The sequence below is a fragment of the Tachyglossus aculeatus genome, chromosome 4 (assembly GCF_015852505.1).
Source record: "Tachyglossus aculeatus isolate mTacAcu1 chromosome 4, mTacAcu1.pri, whole genome shotgun sequence".
NCBI lineage: Eukaryota > Metazoa > Chordata > Mammalia > Monotremata > Tachyglossidae > Tachyglossus > Tachyglossus aculeatus.
The window spans coordinates 9,765,304-9,779,191 of NC_052069.1; the positions used below are offsets into that span (position 1 = coordinate 9,765,304).

Genomic DNA, 13,888 nt, shown 5'->3' on the forward strand with positions numbered 1-13,888 from the left:
GAAAAGAAGGAGAGAAAGAGGGGAGCCCTTGAAAAAGAGGGAGAGAAGGGGGGGACCCTTGGAAAGGAAGGAGAGAAGGAGGAGGGCCCTGGGAAAGGAGGGGAGAAGGGGGGGGGCTTGGAAAGGAAGGAGAGAAGGAGGAGGGCACTGGGAAAGGAGGGGAGAAGGAGGGGGGCCCTTGGAAAGGAGGGAGAGAAGGGGGGGACCCTTGGAAAGGAAGCGCTTCCTGGGTTGTGCTGGGCTGGGCTGGGCTGGGCTGGGCTGGGCGAGGGCTCCCCCCACCCCTTTCGCCCCCCGCCCCGTAGCCCCCTCCCCCTGCTCCAGGAAGCCCCGGCCCCGCTTTCATTGCAGCCGAAAAAAAAGGGGGCAGCTTTCCCAGCGCGCTCCCGCCCAAACTTCCGCTCCTTCCCCCTGCTCGCATCTTGTCCAGACCCTTCTCCTTTGGGGGGCGGGGGGCCCGGGGGGAGGGGGAGGGCTGCGCCCCAACGCCCGAGCAACGGGAAAGCGGAGGAGGAGGAGGAGGAGGAGGAGGAGGGGGATCCATCATGTCTTATCAGGGCAAGAAGAGCATTCCTCACATCACGGTAAGGCCGGCCCGCTGGTCCGGACACAGAGACCCCCGCCAGGCAGGCATAATACCCCGGGGGGCGCGCTCAGAGCCTCGGGGACGGGGGGAGGATGGCTGCAAGGATGGATGGATGGATGGATGGGTGGATGGATGGGTGGATGGATGGATGGGAGGATGGATGGGTGGATGGATGGGAGGATGGACGGGAGGATGGGTGGATGGATGGATGGATGGATGGATGGATGGATGGATGGATGGATGGATGGATGGGTGGGTGGGTGGGTGGGTGGATAGATGGATGGGAGGATGGGTGGGTGGATGGGTTGGGTTGATGAGGGGTTGGTGAAAATGGGGGAGGGGGATGGATGGGAGTGGGCCCATGGGAGTTGGGGGAGGTGTGGATGGTTGGCTGGGCTGGGATGGGGGGAATGGATGGTTGGGTGGGTGGGTAGATGGATGAATGGTTGGACGGGTGGGTGGGTGAGTGGGTGGATGGATGAGGGGTTTGTGAGGATGGGGGAGGGGGTGGGCGCGCGGGAGATGGGGGTTGGGGGCCGTGTGGATGGTTGGCTGGGCTGGACTGAGGGGGATGGAGGCAGGTGGCTGGGGGATGGGAAACGGGACGGAGGATGGGGCGGGGTTGTGGAGCGCGCCCATGGCGGCGGGACCATCTGCAGCTGGCTGGGGAAGGGGCTGCCAGCGGCTTGCCTCCCCCCGCCCCCCCAATCCGGGCGGGCCCCTAGGGACAATGAAGCGGGGAATGGGCGGCATGGAAGGGCTGCAGATGGGGAGGGGGGCTTTTGGAAGCGGTCAGGGCGAGGCCTGAGGACCCCCGGAGCCCCCCACCCACCCCCCCACCCCCTCCCGGGCCTCGCCCCAAGCTGGGCAGGAGGCGGAGGGGCGGAGGGACGGGGTGGACGGGGATTGATGGAACAGAACAAAAGAGGGAGGGGAACAGGGGACGGGGAGGAGGGGTGGGGGACTGGGGAGGGGGGGAGGGGGACTAGGGAGCTTCACCAAGCGCAGCAGTCTTACAACTCCCTCTCCCCTCCTCCTCCTCCCATCCCCCTCCTTCCCCCCTCCCGCCAGCAGAAAAGCCCCCCAAGGCAGGAGGCCGTTGGGAGGGGCCGGAGGGAAGGGGTGGGGGGGGGCGGAGAAATGCAGCAATGAGCGACCCCAGGACAGAGAGCATGTCCGGGGGGTGGGGGGAGGGGAATAGGGAGGGATTGGACAGCCAAGGGTTAAGCAGTGTCCGGCTGAAGGCCCGTCCACCCATCCATCAGTTCATCCAACCACCGTCCATCAGTCCACCCATCCATCCACCCGTCCATCCTTCCACCCATCCATCCATTCATCCGTCCACCCACCCATCCTCCCAAACAAAGAGAAGCCACATTCAGTGCAAAAGAGCCCCACGATTGTGCTGTTTCCTTCGGTCCGTGAGGCAGAGGGGTCTAGGGGAAAGAGTAGCCCCTTCTCCCTCACCCCAGGGCGGCCCCTCACAACCACAGTTTGCCCCCTGTTCAGCCCCATCGCTCAGGGCGTGGACCAGTGCTGTAGGTCTGTCTGAGCCGCCCGATCCCAGCTGGGGACCACTGTTGGGGGCAGGAAGACCACCGATCCATCCATCCGGCAATCAATCAATTAATTAATCCAGCCTATTCATTGAACGCTTACTGTTCGCAGGGCACTTGGGAGAGTGTGCTCTAAGGGTGTAACAGACACATTCCCTGCCCACAAGGCATTTAGAAGAGGCTGGATTTTTAGAGAGTGGCAGCATCTGCAGGCCCTGAAAGCCCTTAGCACAATGCCCTGACAGAAAACCTCTCACAGGAGACTGAATGGAGAATCACTCAATCAATCAATCATATTTATTGAGTGCTTATTGAGGGCACAGCACTGTGCTAAGCACTTGGGAGAGTACACTCTAACAATAACCAGAAATATTCCCTGCCCACAACTGAGCTGACAGTATCTGTATTGTCAGAGATGTGTTACAGATCTGTAATTTATTGATTTACTAATACTAATGTCTGTCTGTAAGCTTGCTGAGGGCAGGGAATGTGTCTGTTTATTGTTCTGTTGTACTTTCCCAAGTGCTTAGAAAGGTGCTTTGTACACAATAAATGTTCAATAAGTATGACTGAATGAATGAATGAATAATAATAAGAAGAAGAAGAAGAAGAATGGTATTTGTTAAGCACTTACTATGTACAAAGCACTGTTCAGGCACTGGGGAGGATACAAGGTAATCAGGTTGTCCCACATGGGGCTCACAGTCTTAATCCCCATTTTATAGATGAGGTAACAGGCACAGAGAAGTTGTGACTTGCCCAAAGTCACACAGCTGACAATTGGTGGAGCAGGGATTTGAACCCTTGACCCCTGACTCCCAAGCCCGGGCTCTTTGCATTGAGCCATGCTGCTTCTCAATGACAGTTTAGAGTGGGGCTCAGTTGGAGAAACAGGTGTTTAAACTTGTGAAATGCATTCACTCAATCGTATTTACTCAGCGCTTACTGTGTGCAGAGCACTGTACTAAGCGCTTGGGAAGTACAAGTTGGCAACATATAGAGTCTAGAAGTGAAATACCCCAAGAAGACAGATTTGCACCTTGGAGGAGCAAGAGGTCCATTTCAATCCATGGTATTTATTGAGCGCTTACTGTGTGCAGAGCATTGTACTAAGCTGGGACAATGGACTATTGGGAGAGTACCAGACAATTGAGTTGGAAGGCACGTTCCCTGCTCGGTTAATCTGTAAAACGCACAGCAGCTTCAGAAATACAAGAATTAGCTTTGTAAGATATTTCAAATCCTTGTACACTTTGTTTATTGATAGAGTTGAATTGTACAGTCATTTCATTTAAGAATCCATTAGTGGAAGTATCCATTCTGCTCAAGGCCAAGTCTTGATGCCAAATTCTTTACTCAATGAGATAGTTTTTATTCTTTAGAGTAGAAGATATAGTTAGTCACCGTGAGATATTCCAGTAGCAGCAAAGAGATACAGTAATTATAAAGTGTTCTCATACCTTGTGTTTTGACATAATGAGAGGATATCTTCTATTGTTCACGAATAGCATTACGTGAATGTGACATCTTCAGGAAATAAATACTGTTTTACCCCCCAATATTTAACCCACATTTTCTCCTCATGTTGATTTTTTCATTAGAGCCAACTTACTAGCACGGTTCTGGGCTAATAGGACATCGTGTTTGCAGTGCAAAAGGGAGTACGATTGGGAAGACTATAAACCCAGGATTACAAAGGTTATTAAACAGGTGTTCAAAACATTCCCCGTGTTATTGAAAAGCACACTGATCTACCTGCATTCCAGGGTTGACATCGATACCTCCTATCGTCTGTGCAGCACAAATCCTCTAGACTGTAAACATGTTGTGGGCAGGAAATTTGACTCCCAATTCTGTTCTTATTCTCCCAGGTACTTACTGCTCGGCACACAGTAAGTGCTCAATAAATGCAATTGATTGGTTCAAAGACAGTGCAGGGTGACGCAACTTGTCTCTGTGAGCCCAGTGTGGGATGGAGACTGTGTCCAGTCTGATTTGCTTGTAACCCCCACACCTCCAGCACTTAGTACAGTCCCTGGCACATATTAAGTGCTTAACAAATACCACAGTTATTATTCATCTGCCTTCTGTCCGGGGGCTAACAGGATCCTCCAGAGTCTTTAGAGAGATGTAAACTAGCAAGGTACCCTCTCAGGGTGGTGACTGGAGAGTTTCCAGTCCTCTACCAGTCTCGACTATGGGAGGGAGAGTCAAGCAGAAGTAGACCTGGTGACTTGCTTCCTGGTTGTGGTTCCGTGGTTTGCCGCAGTCCAACTTGGCCATTTTTGTGCTAGTGATGTCTTTCTCACGTCTCCATGTGACACCCTTCAGGAGCGGACGGGCTTCATGCTGGTTCGGTCAACTCATTCTGGCAGTCAAGGGCCTTTTCCCTTCCCGGCTTGACCTCTTTGTCCCACGGAGAATCGGGAATATAACTCTGTCAGCTGAGGCGAGGGAAATGATTTTCAATGCCCTACAGAGAACAGCCCCACTAGGATGGCACCTGGAAAGTTTCCAGTCCTCCACCAGTCTCGACTATGGGAGAGAGAGTCAAGCAGAGGCCTATCCATTCCATTCCTAGCTTGACCAGTGGCTAGTGAGTGGCAGGCCATCTACTAGAACAGTGCTTTGCACATAGTAAGCGCTTAACATGTTTGTTAAGCTTATGTTTGGTTCTGTTCTCTGTCTCCCCCTTTTAGACTGTGAGCCCACTGTTGGGTAGGGACTGTCTCTATGTGATGCCAATTTGTACTTCCCAAGCGCTTAGTACAGTGCTCTGCACATAGTAAGCGCTCAATAAATACGATTGATTGATTGATTGATTGATTGATTAACAAATACCATCATTATTATTATTATTACTACAAGTCAAAACTCCCCTGTGCTGGGCAGCGGCGGCATGGGAGAGAGTCAAGGGCAGAGATTTAAGTTGGTTGTGTGTAAGGAGACGATGGTAAACCACTTCTGGATTTTTACCAAGAAAACTCTGTGGATCCACTACCAGAACAGTGGCGGACATGGGTGGGGTGTTCCGGGAGAGATGTGTCCCTGGTGTCTCTATGAGTCGGAGATGACGGCATAAGAAACTTCCAAGACCAACTCTGTGCCCATTGTAAGAACCCTGATGACCTTTGATTTGAAGACTCTGCCCACCATCCTGGTGCCATCAATCAATCGATGGTATTTATTGAGCACTTAGTACATGCAGTGCACTGTACTGAGGGAGGGGAGAGCCCAATACAACAGAATGAGTGGACACATGTTCCTTGCCAATAAGGAGCTTCCAGTAAAGAGGGGGAGGGTTCCCAAGTCTTGCCTTGTCAGCTGAATCAATCAATCAATCAATCGTATTTATTGAGCGCTTACTGTGTGCAGAGCACAGTACTAAGCGCTTGGGAAGTACAAGTTGGCAACATATAGAGATAGTCCCTACCCAACAGTGGGCTCACAGTCTAAAAGAAGCACCTAGGGGAAGCACCTAGGGGAAGATGTGAGGCTCTCAGCAGGCTCAGATAACCCTGTGCATTACTGGGTCGTCCAATTTGTAAACTCCTTGAGGGCATGTAAACTCCTTGAGAGCACTCAGTCTGTCAGTTGTATTCATGGAGCATTTACTGTGTGCAGAACACTGTACTAAGTGCTTGGGAGAGTGTAATGCAACAATAGAACACATTTCCTGCCCACAGAGAGCTGATGGTCTAGATGGGGAAGACAGACATTGTCTTATGCTGTGGAGTTGTCTCCGACCCATAACAACACCATGGATACATCTCTCTGAGAATGCCCCGCTCTCCATCTGCAATTGTTCCGGTGGTGGATCCAGAGAGTTTTCTTGGCAAAAATTCAGAAGAGGTTGACCACTGCCTCCTTCCACGCAGTAAATTTGAGTCTATGCCCTCGACTCTCTCCGACTCCTCCTTTGCCCAGCACAGGGGAGTTTTGACTTGTAGCAGATGGCCTTCCACTCGGTAGCCACTGGCCAAGCTAGGAATGGAATGGGTAGGTCTCCACTTGACTCTCCCTCCTGTAGCCAAGACTGGTAGAGGACTGGAAACTCTCGAGATGCCATTCTGGGAGGGGAAACAGACATTAATAGCAATAAATTACAGATGGGGACATAAGGAGGGCAACATGTCTTCTACCTCTACTCTGCCAACCTTCCATACAGAGGTGCTCCACAAAGAGGTGCTCATCAAATGGTGTCGATTGATGTCAGGAGACCCATCCCTTGTAACCCAGGCCCTGCTGTCTTCTTTCCTTTAAACCAACCTTCCATGGGTTATGGGAACTGTTTTAATGCAAAATGTTCTACTTGTATATCGACTGACTTCTTCATGGGCAGGGATCACACCGATCCACTCCATCGTATTGTACTTCCCTGAGCGCTTACTACAGTGCTCTGCAAACAAAGAGCTCAAAAAATATCACTGATTGATTCATTCATTCACATTGCACACTAGTTTGGAAGCAATCAATCACTCAATCGATCAATGGTATTTATCGAGTGCTTACTATGTGCAGAGCACTGTTCTAAGCTCTTGGGAGAGTACGACTTCAAGAGAAATTAATAGACACGTTCCCCACCTATAATGAGCTGACAGAGTGATAACACGCCTTTGAATGAAAATGAATTTTTGGGGTCCATTTAGTTTCAGCTTTTTCATTTGCCTTGTAATAATAATAATAATAATTATGGTATTTGTTAGCGCTTACTATGTGCCAAAGACTGGTCTAAGTGCTGGGGTAGATACAAGGTAATCAGATGGTCCCATGTGCGGCTCACAGTCTTAATCTCCATTTTACAGGTGAGAGAACTGAGAAACAGAGAAGTTAAGTAACTTGCCCAAAATCACACAGCTGACAAGTGGCAGAGCCGGGATTAGAACCCATGACCTCTGACTCCCAAGCCCATGCTCTTTCCACTAAGCCACGCTGTTTCTACTTAGATCATGATCATCGGGGATATTTATTGAGTGCTTACTATGTGCAGAGCACTGTTCTAAGCGCCTGGGAGAGTACAATAATAATAACGATGATGACAATAATGATGGTATTTGTTAAGTGCCTACTATGTGACAGGCACTGTACTAAGCACTGGGGTGAATACAAGCAAATTGTGTTGGACACAGTCCTTGTCCCATATGGGGCTCACAGTCTCAATCTCCATTGGACAGATGAGGAGACTGAGGCACAGAAAAGTGAAGTGCCTGGCCCAAGGTCACACAACAGGCAAGTCAGAATTTGAACTCATGACCTTCTGACTCCTAGGCCATCTTGATGGATGAAGTCATTGCTCCTATAGTGGAAGAAAACCCAGACATGGCTTTCCTTCCCTATTTCAATCAAACAATCAATCGATCAATTGTATTTATTGAGCTCTTCCTATCAACAGAGCACTGCACTAAACGTTTGGGAGAGTACAGTACAACAGGATTAGCAGACACGTTTTCTGCCCATAATGAGGTAATTGAAGGAATGGGAATCTGATTTCTTTCATCCTTTCTTTACCAATAGTGGTAACATGAGGTGAAAGAAGAGAAGAAAATGAGTGAAACTCAAAAACAAAGCACAATTTAAAGATGCTCAATCGCTAAAATCCACATCCAACCATCTCATTTAAATTCCTCCTCGGATTTTCTGTTCATTCATTCATTCAATCGTATTTATTGAGCGCTTACTGTGTGCAGAGCACTGTACTAAGCGCTTGGGAAGTACAAGTTGGCAACATATAGAGACGGTCCCTACCCAACAGCGGGCTCACAGTCTAGAAGGGGGAGACAGACAACAAAACAAAAGATATTAACAAAATAAAATAAATAGAATAGTAAATATGTACAAGTAAAATAAATAGAGTAGTAAATCTTTACAAACATATATACAGGTGCTGTGGGGAGGGGAAGGAGCGTGTGTGCGTGGCTCAGTAGAAAGAGCACGGGGTTTAGAGTCAGAGATCATGGGTTTGAATACCGCTCCACCAATCAATCAATCAAACAATCGTATTTATTGAGCGCTTACTATGTGCAGAGCACTGTACTAAGCGCTTGGGAAGTACAAATTGGCAACATATAGAGACAGTCCCTACCCAACAGTGGGCTCACAGTCTAAAAGGGGGAGACAGAGAACAGAACCAAACATACCAACAAAATAAAATAAATAGGATAGAAATGTACAAGTAAAATAAATAAACAAATAAATAAATAGAGTAATAAATATGTACAACCATATATACATATATACAGGTGCTGTGGGGAAGGGAAGGAGGTAAGATGGGGGGATGGAGAGGGGGATGAGGGGGAGAGGAAGGAAGGGGCTCAGTCTGGGAAGGCCTCCTGGAGGAGGTGAGCTCTCAGCAGGGCCTTGAAGGGAGGAAGAGAGCTAGCTTGGCGGAGGGGCAGAGGGAGGGCATTCCAGGCCCGGGGGAGGACGTGGGCCGGGGGTCGACGGCGGGACAGGCGAGAACGAGGTACAGTACGGAGACACATGTCTGCTGTGTGACCTTGGGCAAGTCACTTAACTTCTCTGAACCCCAGTTATCTCATCTGTAAAAAGGGGATTAAGACTGTGAGCCCCACGGGGGGCAACTTGATCACCTTGTATCCCCCCCCCAGCGCTTAGAACAGTGCTCTGCGCATAGTAAGCACTTAACAAATGCCATCATTGTTATTATTATTATTAAGAAGGTAGGGTGGGGGGGATGAGGACATTCCTCACCCACCTTGTTTTCAGTAATCACTGCTCTGAATCACAGTCATACGTATCATCTCCATATTTTGCTTGACTAATAATCGCCTTTGTTGAAATTTCACATCTTCATAAAGCTGGCAGGCCAAATCAAGGATGTGGAAGGGATTCTGTTGTAGCAAGCGAAACCTAAACATTACAGAAGGGAAACAATTGGTCATCATCAATCTTTGATCAAGCGCAACTGGCTATTCAGTCTAGGATGATGATTAGGAGAAGCAGTGTGGCTCAGTGGAAAGAACCCGGGCTTTGGAGTCAGAGGTTGTGGGTTCAAATCCCAGCTCCGCCACTTGTCAGCTGTGTGACGTTGGGCAAGTCACTTCACTTCTCTGGGCCTCAGTTCCCTCATCTGTAAAATGGGGATGAAGACTGTGAGCCCCTCGTGGGACAACCTGATTACCTTGTATCTACCCCAGCACTTAGAACAGTGCTTTGCACATAGTAAGCGCGTAACAAATACCAACATTATTATTATTATTGTTGTTATTATTATTATCCCCCAGTTTTACAGTAGTAGTTTCAGTGGGGGTCTATGGTGGTAGTAGTGATAGCGTGTACTGAATGCCTGCTGGGTGCAGTGCACTGGACTAAGTTCTTGGCAAGTACAAAACAAGCAAATGACACATATACGTTTGTACATATTTATTACTCTATTTATTTATTTGTTTGTTTTACTTGCACATATCTTTGCTATTTATTTTATTTTGTTAATATGTTTGATTTTGTTGTCTGTCTCCCCTTTGTAGACTGTGAGCCCACTGTTGGGTAGGGACTGTCTCTATATGTTGCCAACTTGTACTTCCCAAGCGCTTAGTACAGTGCTCTGCGCACAGTAAGCACTCAATAAATATGATTGATTTGATTGTTTGATTGATTGATACCCTGCCCTCTAGACTGTAAGCTCGTTGTGGGCAGGGATTGTGTCTGTTTATCGTTTTAGGATACTCTCCTAAGCATTCATTCATTCAATCGTATTTATTGAGTGCTTACTCAATAAATTAGGAGAAGCATAAATTAGGAGAAGCATAAATTAGGAGAAGCAGCATGGCTCAGTGGAAAGAGCCCGGGATTTGGAGTCAGAGATCATGGGTTCAAATCCTGGCTCAGCCAGTTGTTAGCTGTGTGACTTTGGGCAAGTCACTTAACTTCTCTGGGCCTCAGTTACCTCATCTGTAAAATGGGGATTAAGACTGTGAGCCCCCTGTGGGACAACCTGATCACCTTGTATACCCCCAGTGCTTAGAACAGTGCTGTGCATGTAGTAAGCGCTTAATAAATGCTATCATTATTATTATTATTATTACTGTGTGCAGAGCACTGTACTAAGTGCTTGGAAAGTACAAGTCGGCAACATATAGAGACGGTCCCTACCCAACAACAGGCTCACAGTCTAGAAGGGGGAGACAGACAACAAAACAAAACAATCATGTAGACAGGTAGACATTTAGCACTCAGTACAGTGCTCCGCACACAGCAAGTGCTCAATAAATACAACTGAATGACTGACCGAATCAAGGTGCTTACACTTGAATGGAAAAAGCTTGGTGGATGGAGTCATTGCTCCTATAGTGGAAGAAAGCCCAGACATGGACTCACTCTTGATAACACTAAACACATGCCTTATTGGTAGTGGGGAAGGCACCTTTCCTTTTCACGGTAGATGGATTGTTTCTGCAGGACTTGATGGTCTTCAAATTATCCAAGCACAGAAAAGAGAGCAGAGTGAATTTTATTTTAACTCATTTGATTTCTAAATTTATTTCCCAGTAGCTAGAAGGTGAGGACTGCCCTAGCAGTCAAGTCAGTCGTTATCTGTGGGACTTGATTACGTTTAGGCCCCAGTCTCTCATTTTGAGCAAGACACAGTTAATGAGGAGAGAGATGAAAAGTGCACTGAGTCACAGTGTGTTTGTGGTCATTTGTGACACATTCACTCTACTCGGTTCTTTGTTTATTCCTCCCCCCTCTGCTCAGGTTGTGTAGAAAAGAAACATTCATTCATTCATTCAATCGTATTTATTGAGTGCTTACTGTGTGCAGAGCACTGTACCAAGCGCTTGGAAAGTACAAGTTGGCAACATATAGAGACGGTCCCTACCCAACAGTGGGCTCACAGTCTATAAGATAAACAGAAACAGATAAGCAAATTCACCAGTAGGTAATTAAGGGGTTGAAATTAATGAATCTATATCTCCAACTCTTTCCCCATTGTTGGCAGTATTTATTGAGCTCTTCCTATTTGCAGAGCAACATACTATCATCATCATCAATCATATTTATTGAGCGCTTACTATGTGCAGAGCACTGTACTAAGCGCTTGGGAAGAACAAATTGGCAAACATACTAGCTGACATACTAGCTGCTTGGGAGAGTACAGTACAACAGGATTAGCAGAGACGTTCCCTGCTCATAGTGAGCTTATAGTCTAAAAGGGGAGACAGATGTGAATATGAATAAATAATTTATAATATATACTCTAAATATGTATACATAGGTGCTGTGGGGTTGGGAGTGGGGCCAATACCAAAGGTCCAAAGACTGAAGGGCATCGACGACACAGAAGGGAGAGCGAGCCGGGGAAGAGAAGGCTTCATCGGGGAAGGCCTCTTGGAGGAGGCGTGAATTTAGTAATGGTTTGAAGGTGGAGGGAGTGGTGGTCTTGTCTGCATGGAGGGGGAGGGAGTTCCAGGGTAGGGGGAGGACGTAGGAAATAATAACAATAATAATAATAATAATGATGGTATTTGTTAAGCACTTACTATGTGCAAAGCACTGTTCTAAGCACTGGGGGGTTACAAGGTGATCAGGTTGTCCCATGTGGGGCTCACAGTCTTAATCCCCATTTTACAGATGAGGTAACTGAGGCACAGAGAAGTTAAGTGACTTGCCCAAAGTCACACAGCCGGCAAGGGGTCCGCGGCGAGATAGATGAGATCGGGGCACAGTAAGGAAGCTGGCACTAGAGGAGTGGAGTGTGCGGGCTGGGCAGAGGAGGAATATTTCTACCTCTAGGAAACAAGGGCTGCTTTAATGATGGCATTTATTAAGCGCTTACTATGTGCAAAGCACTATTCTAAGTGCTGGGGAGTTTACGAGGTGATCAGGTTGTCCCACGGGGCCTCACAGTCTTAATCCCCATTTTACAGATGAGGTAACTGAGGCCCAGTGAAGTGACTTGCCCAAAGTCACACAGCTGACAATTGACGGAGCCAGGATTTGAACCCATGACTGCTGACTCCAAAGCCCGGGCTCTTTCCCTGAGCCACGCTTTAGTCATAACCTCGGCAGTTTCACCTCTCAAAAATAAAGCTGGAAGTCATCAGGTCATTAGGGAAAATTGGCTCCGCCAATTGTCACCTGTGTGACTTTGGGCAAGTCACTTAACTTCTCTGTGCTTCAGTTACCTCATCTGTAAAATGGGGATTAAGACTGTGAGCCCCACGTGGGACAACCTGATCACCTTGTAGCCTCCCCAGCGCTTAGAACAGTGCTTTGCACATAGTAAGTGCTTAATAAATGCTATTATTACTATCATTATTATTATTATTATTATGATTATTATTATTATTACAGGGAAACAAGCATCATTTTTTACTCCCATGAAAACCTGCCCCGGGTAGGTGAATTTGTATCTCGGATGTGTGCCCTTTTTGTGGCATTTGTTAAGGGCTTACTATGTGGCAGGCACTTTCTAAGCACTGGGATAGATATGAGATAATCAGATTGGGCACAGATCATGTCCCACATGGGGCTCACACTCTTAACCCCCATATTACAGATGAGGTAACTGAGGCACAGAGAAGTGAAGTGACTCACCCAAGGTCACAGCAGACGGTGGCAGAGCAGGAATTAGAACCCAGGTCTTCCTGATTCTCAGGCCACTAGGCCAAACTGTGGCTCAGTGGAGAGGGCACGGACTTGGGAGTCAGAGGTCGTGGGTTCTAATCCTGACTCAATGCAGATTAAGACTGTGAGCCCCACATGGGACAACCTGATCACCTTTATACCCCCCAGCACTTAGAACAGTGCTTGGCACATAGTAAGAGCATAACAAACGCCATCATTATTATTTAGAGAAGCATGGCTCAGTGTAAAGAGCCCGGGCTTGGGAGTCTGAGGTCATGGGTTCAAATCCCAGCTCCGCCACTTGTCAGCTGTGTGACTTTGGACAAGTCACTTCACTTCTCTGTGCCTCAGTTACCTCATCTGTAAAATGGGGATTAAGATTGTGAGCCCCACGTGGAACAACCTGATCACCTTGTATCCCCCCAGCACTTAGAACAGTGCTTTGCACATAGTAAGCATATAACAAATACCATTATTAATATTATTATTATTATTATTATTATTATTATTATTATTATTATTATGTCTGCTGTGTGACCTTGGGCAAGTTACTTAACTTCTCTGAGCCTCAGTTACCTCATGTGTAAAATGGGGATTAAGACTGTGAGCCCCACATGCGACAACCTGATCACCTTGTATCCCCCCAGCGCTTAGAACAGTGCTTTGCACATAGTAAGCACTTAACAAATGCCATCATTATTATTATTTCTCTGCTTCTCGTGATATCCACTACAGAACCCTTTTAAGAGAGATTCATTCAAACATATTTACTGAACACAGTATTTTAAGCCTATTTATTGTGTGCTCCTTCCCATACTGTAAGGTCACACTATCTAATTTAGGTAGACACAGTTTAACAGTACCTAAAATGCACCAAACAAGAAAGTGATTGGAATCTCAGAAGATGTACAATGAAATTAAGAAAAAATAAATTAAAAAAAAAGAAGAGGAAAGCCTTGGAGGATTGCAGAAAAGCAGTGTTTATTAGACTTTGGACAGCTCCCATGAATTGTGGAAACCCAGCATGACTCACATCTGTCTGATGTGTTACAGAAATACTTCACTCTAGGAAAGAGGGATCAGTATATAATAATAATAATAATAATAATAATAGCATTTATTAAGCGCTTACTATGTGCAAAGCACTGTTCTAAGCGCC

General features: G+C 47.2%; 1 protein-coding gene across 1 annotated transcript in view; it reads left to right on the forward strand.

Moving 5' to 3' along the window:
• The first annotated feature begins 516 nt into the window (after positions 1 to 516).
• The window catches only part of CRMP1 (collapsin response mediator protein 1), a 111,259-nt gene continuing 97,887 nt past the window's right edge, over positions 517 to 13,888 (forward strand). The window contains exon 1 of the mRNA XM_038745595.1: positions 517 to 584. Within this exon, the coding sequence (XP_038601523.1) occupies positions 546 to 584 (39 nt within the window). The 5' untranslated portion in view covers positions 517 to 545. The remainder of the gene's footprint in view (positions 585 to 13,888) is intronic.